The 18,858-nt window shown below is 40.5% G+C and overlaps 1 protein-coding gene across 2 annotated transcripts in view; it reads left to right on the plus strand.

Annotated features, from left to right (window-relative positions):
• The first annotated feature begins 4,703 nt into the window (after positions 1 to 4,703).
• Positions 4,704 to 18,858, plus strand: part of LOC105486343 (solute carrier family 39 member 8) — an 85,751-nt gene continuing 71,596 nt past the window's right edge. The window contains exons 1-2 of one of the 2 annotated variants that reach the window (XM_011749201.2): positions 4,704 to 4,847; positions 5,282 to 5,753. In XM_011749201.2, coding sequence (XP_011747503.1) covers positions 5,535 to 5,753 — 219 coding nt within the window. In that variant the 5' untranslated portion in view covers positions 4,704 to 4,847; positions 5,282 to 5,534. Of the gene's footprint in view, positions 4,848 to 4,905; positions 5,042 to 5,281; positions 5,754 to 18,858 lie in introns of those variants that run through there. The other variant, XM_011749202.3, reaches the window with a different exon arrangement.

The following is an 18,858-nucleotide window of genomic DNA, read 5'->3' on the forward strand; positions in this document are numbered from 1 at the left end:
ATTTACATATATATATATATATATAGTGTGGAAACACATGCTACACGTAGCAAACCATGAATTGATACTGATCTCTCCAATTCCTACATAAGACCAGAGGGTTCGTTCATTCTAGTTTTCTCCCTCTCCATATTTGCAACTCCCTACTGTGATAACGAGAAAACTGGCTATTATAATCTAATATATTTACTTATTTAATGAATCCCCTTATGTATAACTAATGTATTTCTGCTGCATCCTCTTCCCCACTGATTCCTTCCTTATCCTCTTTCGGTTCTGACACACCATGCCAGGCTGCCATCCTCACTGCACAGACTCTGACACCTCATGCTACTGCTCTTCAGGGTCACCTTCCTCCCCCTTGCCCATCTCTGACATTCTCTTATGACCACTGTCAGGCCTGGCTGCCTTCGTCACCTTCTCGGGCTCTGACTCTCCACACTGGCTGACTCTTTCTCTCTCCCCTAGATCCATGGATGCTTCCTAGCTGTGCTCAGTCTTTGGCACCCAACACCTGGCCACTACTTTGGTGGACACCCTGCTCTTCCAGCTTGGGCTCTGACAGATCATGCTTGGAAGGATACTCTGCTGATCATACTTGGTCTGACAGTCAGTGCTTGTGCGCACGCATACACCCTTATCCCATTAGTGATGCAGCTCTGATTTCCCATGTCTCTTCCCAAATCTGGACACCTTCAGGACCCTACTTGGGCTCTTACTATCCACGCTACATTCTCTCCTACTTAGATATACTTTTTTTCTTGTTCAAGCTCCAACACCCCTCTTTGGGTCCCTATGGCTCCCCTTCACACAGACACTATTGTGCTACACTCCACCTAATGACTTCCAGGCTGGATGGTAAGGAAGAGAAGGGAAGAAGAAGAAGAGAAAGGGGTGAGCCATCTTTTAGATTCCCTCATTAGTCCTTCCACAGAGAAAATGCATGCATGAAAATGTTTAGAAGAGGCCAGTTTACTTCATATTTGCAATAGTCACAAAAGATCTGAACTGAGAAAAAACTGAAACCATTAGAGAAAGTTAGATTTGAAGTTAACTGTCCTTTCACTTGGGGAAGTGAAGTCTTATTTCTTTTTTAGGTATTTCATGTTTTGTTCTGACAAGCGACTTCCAAATTAGACACTTAGAAATAATAAGGCTAGTATGGAGACTTGATATTCTTCTGTCCCAAGTATCTTGTTTTACAGACGAGGGAATTCATCCTGGTGAGGTCAAATGACTTTCCCAGGTTTCCCAAGTGCCTGAGTCAGAAACGTGACGTTTTTCAACACGCTGGCCAGTGTTCTTGGCATGCTACCCTCATTATCATTTAAAAGTATTCGATCTTTAAGGCAAATTTCTAAGTAAAATATATTTTATATATTATACATTATATTTTAAATTGTAAGTATTTTTCTTTTGTAATAATAGTACTTATAGAATGCCATATTTTGGGCCCTAAAATTTATCTGGCTGGGTGCAGTGGCACAGGCCTATAATCCCAGCTATTGAGGAGGCTGAGGTGGGAGGATCACTCGAGGCCAGGAATTCTGGGATGTAGTGGGCTGTGCCAATCACTAAGTTTGGCATCAATATGATGCCCTTCAGGAGTAGGGTGGTGGTGAGTGGGGACCACCAGGTTGCTTGAGGAGGTGTGAACTGGCTCAGGTCTGAATGGAGTAGGTCAAAACTCTGTGGTAATTAGTAGTTGGATTGTGCCTGTGAATAGCCACTGCATCGCAGCTTGCGCAACATAGTGAGATCCTGCCTCTTAAAAAATAAATAAATAAATAAATAAATAAATAAATAAATAAATAAGTAAATGAAACATTATCTGGTTATTAGTTGATTTGAAATGCTTGGGACCAGAAATGTTTCAAATTTGGATTATTTAAGATTTTTGAATATTTGCATATATATAATGAAATATTTTGGGGATGGGACCCAAGTCTAAACACAAAATTCATTTATGTTTCATATACACCCTATAAACATAGGCTGAAGGCAATTCTACATAATATTTCCAATAATTTTGTGCACCTGTCAAATGAGGTCAGGTGTAGAATTTTCCACTGGTGTTATTTCAGCACTCAAAAAGTTTCATATTTTGCAGTATTTTGGATTTGGAATTTTTGAATTAGAGATGCCTAACCTGTAGTTTTTTTGGTGATTATAGTTTATTAGTCTGGATGATCTAGAAATTAGCCTTACCTATTTGGTAGTTAGTAACTTGAAATTTTCTGAATACTTTCTCTTAATTGCATTATGTTAACTGGGCTTAGTAAAGTTGGCATGTAGGTTGGTCATTTATTTTACTGTTTCTTATTTTGTGGAGTTGATGGGCTGCCATAATGTATGTGCATAGACATGAATGACTGATAAATAGATAAATTATATATTCTAAAAATCCACAATGTAAGATTTGTATTTGTATTTTTATTATTTTCTTTTTTGAGGCAGAGTCTCACTCTGTCACCCAAGCTGGAGTGCAGTGTCCTGATCTTGGCTCACTGCAACCTCTGCCTCCTAGATTCAAGCCATTTTCATGCCTCAGCCTCCTGAGTAGCAGGGATTACATGTGCGCACCACCATGCCTGGCTAATTTTTGTACTTTTAGTAGACACAGAGTTTTTCCATGTTGGCCAGGTTGGTCTGAACTCCTGATCTCAAGTGATCCACCCACCTTATTCTCCCAAAGTGCTGAGATTACAGGCCACAGTGCCCAGCCAAGATTTGTGTTTTTAAAAACCTTTTATATTTGTTAAAATCCAACACTTTATGAACAAATTTAGTTTTAGAAAAGCTGGAAATAAACAACTTGCTGGGTATAGATTAGCCATTTAGAGTATTCATTAATTTCCAAAAATCATTTTGCATCATGGAGGTCCAAAGGAAAAATAGGTAACAAACTATATTTCAAAATCCAATAAAAGGCTTGAAGAGTCCCATGAGCTGAGTGATTTAAGAGCACAACTTACTCTTAATATCAACAAGTGATATTAACTTACTTCTGGCCCTTAGGTGAAATATTTGCCCTTTTAGCATCAACATAATTCTGTATATTATTATTAACAAATGCATAGATTTTATAATTGGAAAGAGCAGAGTGTGAAGATCATTTAGTTAATCTTCCTTCAGGCATGCATCCTTCTAGCACATATTATAGGTGGTCACCCAGGATCTGTTGATTTGAATCACTTTTGATCATGGAGAAATCACTATCTCCCAAGGCAGCCATGCCTTATAATTCTGCAGAAACCTTCCTCTGGGTGACTTTGCCCCATGACTGCTGCCTTCTGTCCCCTGGAGTTAGATGTAATATAGTTAAACCTTCTTCCATATGACAGTCCTTCCGCGTCATCTGCCTAGATCCTTAGCCTCTGGGAATGTTCTCTACCTGTCTCTTTCTTCTGCAGTTATGTCTTTAGGTTCCTCTTGTAAGATTAAGATTTTTTTTCCCTTTCCCCATCTTCTCCCCCTTGTCTAGACTTAATGTCTCTTTAAAATGTGCTATTTTAGAAGGCTGTGCATTCTCCTGATGAAAGGCAAGAACAGCACCTTGAATTCTTTTTATTGTCCTTAGTCACGTGAATGCAAAATATCTGAGACAGGTCTCAGTCAATTTAGAAAGTTTATTTTGGCAAGGTTAAGGACATGCCCCTGACACAGCCTCAGAAAGTCCTGAGACATGTGCCCAAGGTGGATGGGGGGACAGTTTGCTTTTATATATTTTAGAGAGACATGAGACATCAATCAATATGTGTAAGATGTACATTGGTTCAGTTCAGTAACTGGAAGTGGGGGCTTCCATGTTAGAAGTATAATAGACAAGAGACAAAAGGTTACATTCTTTTGAAGCCACGATCAGCCTTCCACTGAATACACAGTTTAGTCTGGCCCAGTGAATCTGCATTTTTTGCATAAACAATGGAGAAGAGAAAGCAATCAGATATTCATTTGTCTCAGATGAGCCTCAGAGGGATGAGTTTGAATAGAATGGGAGGCAGGTTTGCCCTAAGCTGTTCCCTGCTTAATGTTTCCCTTTAGCTTGGTGATTTTGGAGTCTCAAGATTTATTTTCCTTTCACAGCCATCTAACAGTGAAGCATGGTTTCACTTTACACTTGAACCGCTATATCCACCAGATACAACCTTTGCCTCAAACACCACACTCACTTTACACAAACCTGTTGACATCACACCTAAGTCAGCTTTTCTTGAGCCTCCATATGAACAAATAAACATGCCTCTGATCTGCGGATATCCCGCCAGGAAGTGCCGGCTTGGGTAGTGCTGGCTCAGCTAGCCCGCCACCGCTACCGTTGGATTTCCTCTTTCTCCTCTGATTTTAAGAAGTGAGACAAAAAAAGCAATTCCTGTTAATCATGTAGACAATGCAAGGGTCTCCAGGTTCCATTTCAGGAAGCTGGTTTCATCAAGGTCACGAAAAGGTGCATGCGTATCTGAGACCAGAGAGCAGTTAGGGACCCCGACACGGAGGTGGCATCAGGTAACCCTTAGGGATGAGGGTAGGGAAGAGGGCCCGGCTGATGCTGGGAATGAGCAGCGCAGGCGGAGGGAAGGCCGGCGGTCCTGCGCCCCGGCGTGGACGCGTGCGGGACTTCAGGCTGGAGAAATGGGTCACCACGTGCTATGGAGGCGGGGACATGGCCCTCCTCCCCTTATTTGTAAAGAGCGCCGGAGCGGATCGCGGAGTTTCACTGCGGACCTGTCAGAGATACAGAGGTTGTGGGGGCGGGAGACAGAAAGAGAGAGATCCAGAGACCGAGTCTCACGTTGACACGCAGACAGAAAGACGCAGAGACAAACAGAAACAAACAGATAGGAGAGGTGAGAGGCCAGCGAATCCTTCTGATTAACTTGCCAAGCCCAGAGAAGAGATCCGGGGAGAGGGAGGGTCCCGTTTAGACACACAATCCCCAGGATTCCGGAAGAGCCCCTTTCTGCAGTTCCTTGGGGACTGCAAGTCTCACCTCTTCTAAGTTTGCGGCGGAGAGAATAAAGCAGAAAGACAGGAAGAGGAGGTAGAGTTCTACAGTTAGTGTGGTTTTAGTTTTTCCTAAGAAGTGGCGTGGTTTGGGGCTTTATATCCGGGAGGAGCATATGTACGCAAATACTGGGGCGTTTGCAAACCCGGATCCGGGGCGTCTGGCCCCATGCCCGGCCGGGCTTTTGAGGGCTACTGCCACGCAGCGTTTCTGGAGCCGGCCGGCTGGTGCCCTGGTGGCCTTTATCTCTGTCCCCCTTTGTCCTCTTTATCTCAGGCTCTCCAGGAGGCCGGGGGGCCCACTCCGCCTATCGCTCCCCGCGGCTACGCTGCCACTTCAATGCCCCGCAGGTCGCGAGCTGCTGTTCTTTCGAAGGCGTCGGAGAACCAGAGGCGTCCCGCGCCACCTCTGACTCGGAGCAGCGCCGAGCACTGACGCTCGCGCCCTTGGGCACGGACGCCAGTGCGCCCGCGCGCGTCCCTCTGCGCGGCAGCCAGTCGCGGGCCCTCAAGGGGAAGCCCAGGCCAGGATGACCCCGGGCCGGGCGGTGGCCGGGCTCCTGCTGCTGGCGGCCGCCGGCCTTGGAGGAGTGGCGGAGGGACCAGGGCTCGCCTTCAGCGAGGATGTGCTGAGCGTGTTCGGCGCGAATCTGAGTCTGTCGGCGGCGCAGCTCCAGCACTTGCTGGAGCAGATGGGAGCCGCCTCCCGCGTGGGCGTCCCGGAGCCTGGCCAGCTGCACTTCAACCAGGTAAGGCCGCCAGGCCCGGGCAGCCCTCTGTACTGTGGGTGTCCCTAGACTTCACTTTGTATATGAGCCGTTTTTATTTGGGAAAAGGGCAGGAGAAAGAATCTTGTTTTATTTCTGAAGTAGAAGGCGGTATCTGGTGACACTTACTTTTCACTAGACGAGGCTAAAGGATTAAAAGGTTAATATTGTTAAGGGATTTGGCAGCCAGAGACTGCAGTTTTACGCCCGATGAACTGAGAGGTCAGACTCTTGTGATTATAAGGTTTTATTGAAAAGTTTATGCAGTAGTTGAGGGTGTGACGCCACCTTAACATGCTTTTTAGATAGGAATGAGTTACTTAAATCTTCCCAGAAAGATAACGGCTCACACACTTCCTACAAGGTCAGCAAGGAAGAAGATTATCACATGCCACCCTGGTTAACAGTTGCCCGGTGGGTAACCAGTGCCATTTGAAAACGAGATATAATGTAGTTCTGGCTCCTGTGTACATTACATGAGGCATTCAGGGCTGAAACAGGGGCGGCCTTGAGACCAAGCTTCTAATTTGGTCATCCAGATGGTGGTAGACTAGGCTTATATTGTTAGTTCCTTGTCATATGTCAGGTCTAATATTTGATTCTAGTATTTATCCAAAATGATTAAAAAAAATATTCTTCAGTACATAAACAGGGTACTACTAGGCATTTGGTAATACCTTGGCTTTGAGAACAGCTTGGAACTACCTAGGAGCAATTAAACATCATACCTGTTTGTAAACATAAAATCAAATTATCCTAATTATTTCTATAATAAATACTCTGTGATTGGGTAATTCTTAAAATTGTGAAGTAGACAAAGTGTAGTTTCTGCATCCTTCCGAAACTGCTCTCTGTCTTTTAAAACTCAGTTAATTCAGTGCTTTGACTTGTTTTCCTTTACTTCTGTCCCACTGACAATTGCTACTGGAGAGCAGAATATAGTATTTTCCACATTGTTTGTCATTTTTGGACGATGTTAGTTTGTTACAAAAAGTTTTTGGAGTCCAAGATGTTTGGGAAATGCTGCATACTATACTCTGCTCTTGGAAATTTGGCGTTTCCTAATGAACATGACTTTAGATTACAGTTAGGGAAACTGTAATCAAATAAATTCCATGTTAATAACATTATAGGTAGATTGGTATTCTTTTTGTTAGAAATATCTTACCACAATTAAAGTATATGGGCCTTAAGGAAATGTAGAACTTTCTGACGCCATGACGTATCAGAGGTGGTCTCTCTTTGACCTAGAAGGGCTTTGTGGTCCCCTTATGCATGTTCTTTAGTAAATTGTCTATAGTTCCAGTTCTGAGCATGCTGTTATATCTGGGGTAATATCTGAGAAATGATGTGTTGGAAAAATGGAAATGCCCACAAATTATGCTAATATTTAAGAAAATAAAGTATTTGCTGTCTAGTTGCATTCTTTTCTTATCAAATACGGGGAACAGCTGAGCTGACTCCAGTATTTCCAGGTAGGTATGGTCATGCGCTTGGAAAGAAACTTAGAGGACTGACTTGAAGCTGCGTATCTGTAGCCCACACATTGTTTTGACTTGCATGACCTCCTTATCTTGCAGTGTCTGGAGGTGTTGATGAATTTTAAAGGGGCAAAAGATCTCCCCGCACCACATTCACAAAGACATTGGAAAACATGCCTAAATTATTTAGGAAAATTGGTTAAATGTACCAGTAATATGATTCTCTGTTTATTAGCAGGTAGGATGTCTCAATAGGTAAAATTATATGTATCTTGCCACCTTTTTTTCTCATTCTTATGTTTGCATATTTAACTGCCCTCATTATGGCCTCTGTGGGCAACAAAAAGAGACAGGAAGAAGCTCATAGTTACCTTGGAAAGAAAAGGAAGCCAAGGAAAATTTGCCACTTAATCAGCCTAACAAACATCTCTTTGATGTTCTCTCTTTTTCTTTCCTTTTCTTTTTTTTTTTTGAGACTGAGTTTCACTCTTGTTGCCCAGGCTGGAGTGCAATGGCACGATCTCGGTTCACCGCAACCTCCGCCTCTCGGGTTCAAGCAATTCTGCTGCCTCAGCCTCCCGAGTAGCTGGGATTACAGGCGTGTGCCATCACACCCAGCTAATTTTGTATTTTTAGTAGAGATGGGGTTTCTCCCTGTTGGTGAGTCTGGTCTCAAACTTCTGACCTCAGGTGATCCGCCAGCCTCGGCCTTCCAAAGTGCAGGGATTATAGTCATGAGCCACGGTGCCCTGCCTGATGTTCTAAAAAGTCCTAGTGAAAACAATAATCATTGGTTAAACGATGACAAATGAAATACCAATCCAAAAGAATCCATCGATTTGCTGGTAGTTGACGGACTTGAGCCCACGGCATTTGTGTATGCTCCAGTGTGAAACCACCCAATTCTGGAGTAAAATTTTAGGGTCATTAATGCTTACATACCCTAAAGAATACAACTTCAGTTTCCTCATAGGGTGGAATAAACAATGCACATGTTTATTGTGAGACACTGGTTTTTGACTTTGAAAAAGGCTAATAAAATTTGTTTTAAGGTCCAGGAATTTACTGAATCTTCTACAAGACTTAGTTTTCAAATAACTGTTCTTTTGGTTGAGGGCTGTGATATTTATTAGGTCAGCTTTTCTCAGGTGATAGACTAATGAACTCTGGAGATTTGTTAGACAATTTTGGAAGGTTTTCTAAATATTTTTCTTCTGTATCCTTAAGTAAGTACTATTAAATTAGCTTGTTGCTTTGGGATATCAAAGAGGCCTGAGTTCAAACTGTAGACAGTAGAACAATTGAGCCAATAGTTTTGCTTCTTATAGCTACTGACAGTGCAAAGAGTTAGATAGAAACAGTAACCCAAACAACAAAGAGGAGGGAGCCCTTTTAGCCAAATGGGTCTCTGGAGCCCTCATTTCTGGATAAAGGTCTGATCTATTGAGGGGAGTTCCGAGCATACACAGGGAAGCCCCAAATATCTGGATACTCCTGGGTTATTAATCTAGGACATTTAAGAATGGCCTCAGTGCTGCCTTTTGTTTGTTCAGGTGTTCCTTTCTCATTCTTCGAATGTTCCTTTCCCTCATTTCCTCTTTCAATTACTGTATTTTCAAGTTCTTATGTGTAGATAGTGGTTAAACAGCCTGATAGAAGGAAGATCCTATTTTCTGAATTATCACACTGAGCTGCTGGAAATGCCTCCATTCAGAGAGTTTCTTCTTCTGATACATAATTTTTGATATATATCTTGCAGCCCATCTCCTGCATTGCACATAGTATTTTTCTTCTCACATTTCTACCATCACCTGGTTGCCAGGTTCTATTTTTAACCTTTTTCAATTTTCAATATTGAGTCTTCTCAAAGCAACACTCTTTCTTTCGAAAAACTTCCATGAACTGTCTCTTAGCTGGTAAACTCTAAATCTTGAGCCTAGCATTTATGGCCTGATCGTCCTGTGTCATCCTACTGCTCCAGACCTAGCACCCACTAAACTAAACTACTCACTGCTCTATGGATTCCCATAAGCTTTCGCTTAACCACTTCTGAGCTCATTATCTTCCTTGGACCCTCCCTGCCTTTGGCTGAAATGTTCTTCGTTTCCTTAAATTGCTCTGTGAAAATCTACTTTCTTAAGCCCAGTTAAACTGCACCATAAAACCTTTCTGGGGTATCACAGCCAGCACTGATTTACTGATTTCTGTATTTTCTGAATTCCTGAAATATTTTTTACTGTGCTAATGTCACTTAACTATTCATGTGTTCTACAGACATTTTAAATGTCTGCTGCACTCTAATTTGAGTGGTTATTTTAAAATACAAATCTGATCATATCATTCATCCTGTAAAACAATTCAGTGCCTTTTAGATAAACTTCAAACACTTATAGTGGCTTTAAAGTCCTTTTCTGATTTGGTCCCTGAGTGTTTCTTAAACCTTATCCTTTGTCACAGTTCTAATTTTAATGGACCATTTACAGTGCCTGGTTCTCTAGAAATACCTGATTATGCTCTGGTATCAGTTTAGACATTACTTCTTCTGAGTAGCCTTTCTTGATCTTCTCAAGAGTGTAGTTGAAGTCCCTTCAATGAAATCCTGTATTTCTTGGTGCTTGTGCAATTATAACATATTATATATTGCAATTATATTATAACAGGTAAATTATTTTATATGTATTGCAGTTTTCTGCTTATGTGGCTATAACCCCTGCTGCCTCCCTCTACCCTCCAAAAGATTTTTAACAAGTTGAAGGGCATGGTCTGACTCCTCTCTCTAGGGACTAGTGTAGTGCCTGGTTTATAATATGTATTCATTAGAATTTTTTTGAATAGATGGGTGAAGATTGTTTAAGATGAGGTCGATAATTTGAGTGCTTACATGACTTTACAGTCTATTGGAGGACATATGACATATGCACATATAATTATAATGTGTGATACAGTGATACGTCTGATTAAGGAACAACCCATTTATGCCTAAGGTTGCAGTTTTTTGAATTTTTGCAATCAGACCTTGGCAATGACCTTCAGCAGAAGGATATAAATAACTCCCACTAGGAATAAATGTGTTTAAAAACCAAAGTGGGATAAGACCTTTGTTTTCAGAAAATTAATCTGATGTGAGAGTGTGGAATGTATTGGAGTGGGTCAAGGTGGGAGCTAAGGAGCCATCCATCCACAGTGGATTTCGTGAGATGTAAGGACCACTTGAATCTGGAGAAAGTCAGAACGTAATATAAAGGCTCTGCCTGCAGAGACTTCTAGAAGAGCAGGCATGGCTGAAGAGTATGCAAAAGGCCCCAAAGATAAGCCTTTTCTATTTCAATATTTTGCCTGTAATGGTTATTTATTTAAGTATTGTTAGATCTCTTCCTTCATTATCTTCTGGCCCTGTGATGCCAGAGAGGGAGAACGAATAACTCTGGGCTCATATTAATGGTGGCCAGGCTAGTGGTATGTAGCAAAAAGGAGTGTATGTATGTGTGTGGATACTGCAAACATGTTGTTTGCATTGCCTGTTGTCATCTGCTGCAGTTTTTCCTGGGGTAGGGGTAATGATGGGTTAGATGAGGGTGTTTCTGGGAAGCACTGACTGTGGACAGAAGAGATAAAGAACATTAGTTCTTCTTCTTCTTTTTTTTTTTTTTCCTCTTTATGGGCTGAGAAATGGTGGGGGTAAACCTTCTAGGAATGCCTTCTAACCTGCTTGTTCAGGTGAGAAACTGGAAAGGCAGGACAGAGGGTGAGGTTACCTGGGTCTCTTGTCAAGAATCCTCCAAGACAATGGCCCCATTCTGATCTATTAGATCACTCTCACATAAGGTGATTGTGTACAGTATGTTGATTGTATTTCAAGGCTTTGGGAAAATGAGGGACATTCGTAATTCATTTGACTGTGATGTCAAGAGCTTAGTTTGCCTTGATGCCAGGTGTGATTGGGATCCATTAGGAAAATGCTTTTCATTCCTTTCATATCTAACTCCCAAAATCACATCTTTACCCACTATTCTAGGAGTCATATGAACCCTTTTATATGTAATATAATAATTATAGCTAGGATTTATTGATCTTTTACTATGTGACATTACTTCCTTAACCAATTTATTTGTATTATCACATTTCATACTCATACCAACTCTATGATAAAGGTCCCATTATTATCTTCATTTTATACGTAAGAAAAATGTGGCACAGAGAGGTTAAGTAACTGGACCAACGTCACGAAGTAAGTAGTAGAACCTCAGGCAATCTTACACACTATGCTATAGTGCATTTTTTGAATTACAATCTAGAAAACCATACTTTCTCTAGCTAGAGCAACTGTGACCTTAGATTTTGAACTACGGACAGAAGTTACTAGTCATCCACTGCCTATCTGGCTACATTGCTTAGTCACATTAAGGAAATGGTACTAGAGCTGTGGAGGCTAGGATGATGATGACTTTTATCCTCAGAGACCTTATAATTAAGAAATAAGATGGAGGCCGGGCGCAGTGGCTCTCGCCTGTAATTCCAGCACTTTGGGAGGCTGAGGCGGGCAGATCACGAGGTCAGGAGATCCAGACCATCTTGGTTAATATGGTAAAACCTCATCTGTACTAAAAATACAAAAAATTAGCTGGTCGTGGTGGCGGGCACCTGCAGTCCCAGCTACTGTGGAGGCTGAGGCAGGGGAGAATGGCGTGAACCCGGGAGGCGGAGCTTGCAGTGAGCCAAGATCGCGCCACTGCACTACAACCTGGGCGACAGAGCGAGACTCCGTCTCAAAAAAAAAAAAAAAAAAAAAAAAGAGAGAAGAAATAAGATGGAAACTGTGAAAAGTGACTATGGAAGGCAAATCTGCAGTAATCACGAAAGCAGACATTGTAAAACATATCACAAGGCCATATATGATTGTCACATGGGTACTAGAAAACATCTGCTACTAGTTTAGAAAGGTGAGGGATTTTGGGGGGTTGGAAATCCCTCATGGAAAAGTTACGACTCAGTCAATTCAGCTTATCTCGTTTGGGTTTTAAAAAGTTTATTGATTGAACTCTTGCTTATACCAAATGTGATGAATTTTCATGTGAATTACATGAATTCTTTTTTAGAGGATGAAATTTTCTTTTACTCTTTCATATACAATGAATTTTTTTAAGGGACTATAAGCGACAATAGTACTTTCTTCTATGGATAGACTTCAGGCATGTCTAGTATGAAACCTTTCAGTCCATTTGTCACTTTTATGCTAGTTTTCTGCCAATGAATCCACTGTCTCTTCTGGCAGTTTAGAATGGAAATCTTCCCTTATGATGCCTCTGAAGCAATTGCATTCTTAACTGCACAACACTGGAGCAAGTGGTTTGTGCATAGGTGTTAGGGAATGAGTTGAAGCAAGGAGGGAAGAGTAGGTGAGCCGAGCCGAGTACTTCAACAGAATCACTGACTCCTTACATAGGTAAGACAGTGCTGCTAGGAGGCAGTTTGAGCTTTCTCACACAGTTATCAGGTGAACTTTCCTGAATTGGGATAGGTCTTTGTTTCTCTCTAGGGATGTTCTCTACAGATGTTCTCTCATCTGGGTGGGAGATTTGCAGCTGTTATGCTTTCCATGGTTTATTCTTATCTTGGGTGATATTGAGGGGCAGGGACTTAGTTTTCTGCTTCCTAGTCATAAAAACCCATTACTTTTCAACCATAATAATCGTTTAAAGGTGTTTTCTTTGAATTTAACATACTTTTGGTTTTTTGTTTTTGTTTTTGTTTTTTTTTTGAGAAAAGTGAATTTCTTTTGGTGGTAGTAGGGATTGGGGGAGAAAAATAGGAATATAAATAGAAGTGGAAAATAAGGCCTGAAGTTGAGAAGGATCAGTGATCCTCAGGAAAAGGAAAGCAACCTCTAATGAAAGTGGTTTAATGTGGCTGGTAATGGGTTTGCAAGTTATTTGTATTCCAAGTGGTGTTTCCTTAAGGGATGTACACATTACTAAGTGCAAACAGCTAGTATTAGGGTCATTTACAATGCAATTTATTTTAAAAAAAGAATGTTTACTCTAGACTACCTAAAAAACTATGTAATTTTCAAAATTTTCCCATTTCCAACTTTATAAAACAGTAGATTCCTGTTTGCAATCAAAACTAATTAATTTATTCTCACACTATTCCAATTGTCTGTTTCAGTAGTCTTGAGATTTATTTTATAAAGAAATGGAACTTTCATCCAATTACCTTTGTGTTGATAGGATTTGGGAGCATTGAAAACATTCAGAATGGAGCCTTGTTTAATTTGGCTTCCGTCTCTTTCTAAGATACTCTGTTGTTTTTCTTGGCCTGAAGTTTAAGGAGAATAAAAACAAAAATCTGTGAGTCTAGATTAAAGGTGAACCTGAAATGTAGCATTATGCCCTCCAAGGTCAAATATTTAACACCTTGACTTTTTTTTTTTCTTTAAATAACTAATTGAATAGCTAGAGAAAAAAAATCAAGTGAGCATTGATAATGCCTCTAAGTCTTTAGTTTTTTGAACCTAATTAAAAATAATCCATAATTGTAACCACTTTATTTGGTGAGCTTCTTAGACCTCTAACTATCTTAGAGAATACAGCATAATGGTTTACAACTTGGCTTCTGGAGTCAGGCAAGCCTGGGCTGAAATTCTAATTCTCTTGTTTACCACCTGGGAAATCACAGGCAAGTGACTTAACCTCTTTTTGTAATCCTTAGGTTTTACATCTGTCAATTGAGAAAAAAAGAGCCTTACTCATAGGACAGCTTTTTGGACTAGAAAATAAGAACAATATTAACATTTATTGAGCATTTAATGTATTTCGGGCAGTTATATATTTAGTATATGTGCCAACTCAATAAAGATATAAGACATTTTTAATTACCTGCATTGCTTCCAATAATACATCATACAAAAGACAGTTTATGTAAAATACTTAGCATTGGGACTGGCTCAAATTATGTCCTCAATACATAGTTATTATCATCATAATACTATGTTACTCGATATAGCTACATTATCCTTAACAAAATTGTCTTCCATTGAAGATCTGAACACCCAAGGGTCTGTCAACTTAAAGAAGAAAGCATAGCCATAAAAAGACAGTAAGAATTAATGAAATAAAAAGATCAGTGAGAAATAAGTCAGTCCAGTGCCTTTGATTTCAGTCTTGGTTTCCATGGTGACTCACCTTCAGAAAGACTTTTACAGTTTACCTCCACTTCACTTTCACCAAGCACTGGCAGTAAATCCTTGAAAATGTGAACCTTAGGTGTAGAGACTACTAAAATAATTTGAGTACTTCAATATGCATTGAAATTATTACCTCCCCTCTAGGGGACTTCTGGTGCTACATTTAGGAGTTGGCTCTATTTTACTATTTTTGCCACAGATGGGCATCACCACTGAAATGTGAATGCTTGGGGAACCATATAATACTTCCAGAAATGGATAGAATTGTGGTTTTAAATTGAGATCTACTTCTAAATCTATATGGACCTCTATATGGATTTTGCAAGCCAAAGAATCCAGGACCCTCTGCGTTTAGCTGAACCCTGTTGATTAGAAAGCAGATAAGAGAATGAGACCATTTTGTTCTAACAGGAAGGAGTGAGAGATGTATCTCTTCAGGGGCAGGGAAACAGAAAGTTAGCTCAAACTTCAGTGAACAGTAAAATCAGTAGACTGATTCTGAGCTTGGCAAAAGATCCTACTTTATATAAATATTCATCGTATGTTCTATAAAACACACAGCCCCTTATGTTAAGAGATGCATGCTATGATGGTCCCAGGTAATAGAGTTTGAAATATTAAATCATAATGCTCTACAGTTTTCTTCAGGAGCAGAGTTCCCCAGAACATGAGTATATTATTTGGTTACTTCACCTACACATATTAGCAGGAACAGCTAGACACTGGCTCTGTCTCTAGTCCTGGGATGAACACTGTTTAAGTAAATGTTGTGGGCAGGGCCTTTACTGTGGCAGAGGAAACAGGTCCTGTCCTAGTAAGAATATTTACTAACAATTATGGAGCACTTCTTGTATTCCTTGTGTTCCAGGCATCCTGCTCAGTTCTTCCTTAGACACCATTCTGTTAATCCTCCTGATCCCATGGAGTAAACACTCTTGTTATTCCCTTGAGGAAATTTAACTTTAGTTAGGTTAAGTAACTCAAGTCAGATGACTCATATTGGCAGAGCACATATTCCGTTCCAGGGTGACTGGATTCTCTAACTGATGCACTTTCCACTGTTGCCTCTTATGCTGAAGAGTATCATCCCACAGAAGGACTTATTTTCCAAAGAGCCAAGTGCCTCTTGTGTCATCCAAGTGTCTGGATGTCAAGCTGGAACTAATGCCATTTTCTTGAAGCCACTGGGAACCGTACACTCATTTATTTGAAGCAGGAATATGTTCTCTGCTCATGTTCCCCTCTTGTTTGAGTAAAAAGAGGGGAAAAAAGTTTTTTCTTCCCCTTGTTAAAGTTGTACTTGCAATAATCAGGGCTGGCCCTAAAACTCATTATTACTTCCTCTACAAAGTAGTTTTTAATCTTGCAAAGTTATTTCCTGACAATTAACATTTGATACTCAAAACAGTATTGTGAGAAAATTGGGACATATCCGTTCCCCCAGAAATTGAGATACGAGTAAGTCATTTGGTAAAAGTTAGACAAAGTGCCCAAATTTTTCTGGGAGACCAGTCATTCCAATTTTGAATCCTCAGTTCTTTTCCCTTGGGCTAATTTTAATCAGATGCTGTATTAGCAAGGCCACTGTGCTCTGACTCACCTGAATATTCCATGGTCTTTGTGCTTTGTTTTCTGTGGATAACTGGACCATAGAAAGGTACGAATGCCTATTCTGTTTTCTCACCTCTCAGTCACTATTCAAACCATTGGTTCTGGCTTTTTTCCGCTCACCCCCCACCCCCACTTCCCTGAAATTTATACCAAGTCACGTGGAACCACCTTATTGTTAGGTTCAGTGGGTGCTTCTCAGGCCTCACTGCTCTGATAATTTTGTTGGTGTTGATCACATCCTACTTGAAACACATTCTTTTCTTGCTTGCAGCTGTTTGTGCCATGTTTTTCTTACTTCTCTGGCTGCTGCTTTTGAGTTTTGATTTTCTTTGCTCACTCTTTAAATATTGGTGCTCCTCAGGTTTCCATCTTGAGCCTGTTTTCTTTTGATGTCACACAGTGTTTCTGTATATCTTCAATGACTCATATGGCTGTGATTATCTATCTGTAGATGCTTTCTACATGAGTTGGCTTACTTCGGATTTCTCTCTTGAGATTCAGCCTTGTGCACTCAGCTGACAATTGATATCTAACTCTTTTCTTTTCCCCAACTCAACAGGTCTAAACCTGTCTCAAACAGAACTCATCAACTCCATCCCTTTCTCCATCAAAATCTTTTGGTATTCCTGTTTTGCCCATCTTAGTGATAGGTATTACTATCTGCTCACTGAACTAAACTGAGGAACTGGATGTTAACATTGACTCCTCAGTTTTTCTTTCCCCTTCCCGTATCAAATGCACATAAGCCTTGTCATAATAACTTGCAGATATCTCTTAGTTAATCTCTTGAAGCTCCAACATCCTTTTTGTGTAATGGGGAAAATTGTACCTACCTTATGGGGTTGTAGTGGAGATGAAATCAGATATGTCTAGCCACTCTGTCTTTTGCCTGGCATGCTGTAAGTGTTCAATACAGATACACTCGGTTACTGCTGCTGCCCTCTGCATGCAGTCTTGCCTTACATCTCTCTTTTCTCTACATTTCTGCCAGTCTTGAATATGTATATACTTTTTGTTAGACTTTAAGTTCTGGGATACATGTGCAGAACGTGCAAGTTTGTTACATAGGTATACGTGTGCCATGGTGGTTTGCTGCACCCATCAACCTGTCATCTACAGTAGGTATTTCTCCTAATGCTATCCCTCCCTTAGCCCCCCACCCCCTGACAGGCCCCAGTGTGTGAGGTTCCCCTCCCTGTGTCCATGTGTTCTCATTGTTCAATTTCCGCTTATGAGTGAGAACATGTGGTGTTTGGTTTTCTGTTCCTGTGTTAGTTTGCTGAGGATGATGGTTTCCAGCTTCATCCACGTCTCTAAAAAGGACATGAACTCATCCTTTTTTATGGCTGCATAGTATTCCATGGTACGTATGTGCCACATTTTCTTTATCCAGTCTATCATTGATGAGCATTTGGGTTGGTTCCAAGTCTTTGCTATTGTGAAAGTGCTGCAATAAACATACGTGTGCATGTGTCTTTATAAAAGAATGATTTATAATCCTTTGGGTATATACCCAGTAATGGGATTGCAAGCCATCAATTGGTATTTCTGGTTCTGGATCCTTGAGGAATTGCCACACTGTCTTTCACAATGGTTGAACTAATTTATACTCCCACCAACAGCATAAAAGCTTTCCTATTTCTCCACATCCTCTCCAGCATCTGTTGTTTCCTGACTTTTTACTGATCGCCATTCTGACTGGTGTGAGATGGTATCTCATTGTGGTTTTGGTTTGCATTTCTCTAATGATCAGTGGATGATGAGTTTTTTTTCATATGTTTGTTGGCCACATAAATGTATTCTTTTGAAAAGTATCTGTTCATATACCTTGCCCAGTTTTTGATGGGGTTGTTTTTTTTCTTGTAAATTTGTTTAAGTTCCTTATAGATTCTGGATATTAGCCCTTTGTCAGATGGATAGATTACAAAAGTTTACACCCTTTCTGTGGGTTGCTTATTCACTTTGATGATAGCTTCTATTGCTGCGCAGAAGCTCTTTAGTTTAATTAGACCCCATTTGTCAATTTTGGCTTTTGTTGACATTGCTTTTGGTGTTTTAGTCATGAAGTCCTTGCCCATGCCTATGTCCTGAATGGTATTGCCTAGGTTTTCTTCTAGGATTTTTATGGTTTTAGGTGTTATGTTTAAATTTTCAATCCATCTTGAGTTAATTTTTGTGTAAGGTGTAAGGAAGGAGTCCAGTTTAAGTTTTCTACATATGGCTAGTCTGTTTTCGTAACACCATTTATTAAATAGGAAATTCTTTCCCCATTGCTTGTTTTTGTGAGGTTTGTCAAAGATCACATGGTCGTAGATGTGTGGCGTTATTTCTGAGGTGTCTGTTCTGTTCCATTGGTCTATATATCTGTTGTGGTACCAGTAGTATGCTGTTTTTGTTACTATAGCCTTGTAATATAGTTTGAAGTCAGGTAGCGTGATGCCTCCAGCCTTGTTCTTTTTGCTTAGGCTTGTCTTGGCTATATGGGCTCTTCTTTGGTTCCATATGAAGTTTAAAGTAGTTTTTTCCAATTATGTGAAGAAAGTAAATGGCAGCTTGATGGGGATAGCATTTAATCTATAAATTATTTTGGGCAGTATGGCCATTTTCGCAACATTGATTCTTCCTATCCATGAGAATGGAATGTTTTTCCATTTGTTTGTGTCCTTTCTTATTTCCTTGAGCAGTGGTTTGTTGTTCTCCTTGAATAGGTCCTTCATATCCGTTGTAAGCTGTATTCCTAAGTGTTTTATTCTCTTGGTAGCAATTGTGAATGGGAGTTCACTCATGATTTGACTCTCGTCTGTTATTGGTG

The sequence above is a fragment of the Macaca nemestrina genome, chromosome 3 (assembly GCF_043159975.1).
Source record: "Macaca nemestrina isolate mMacNem1 chromosome 3, mMacNem.hap1, whole genome shotgun sequence".
NCBI classification, from domain to species: Eukaryota; Metazoa; Chordata; class Mammalia; order Primates; family Cercopithecidae; genus Macaca; species Macaca nemestrina.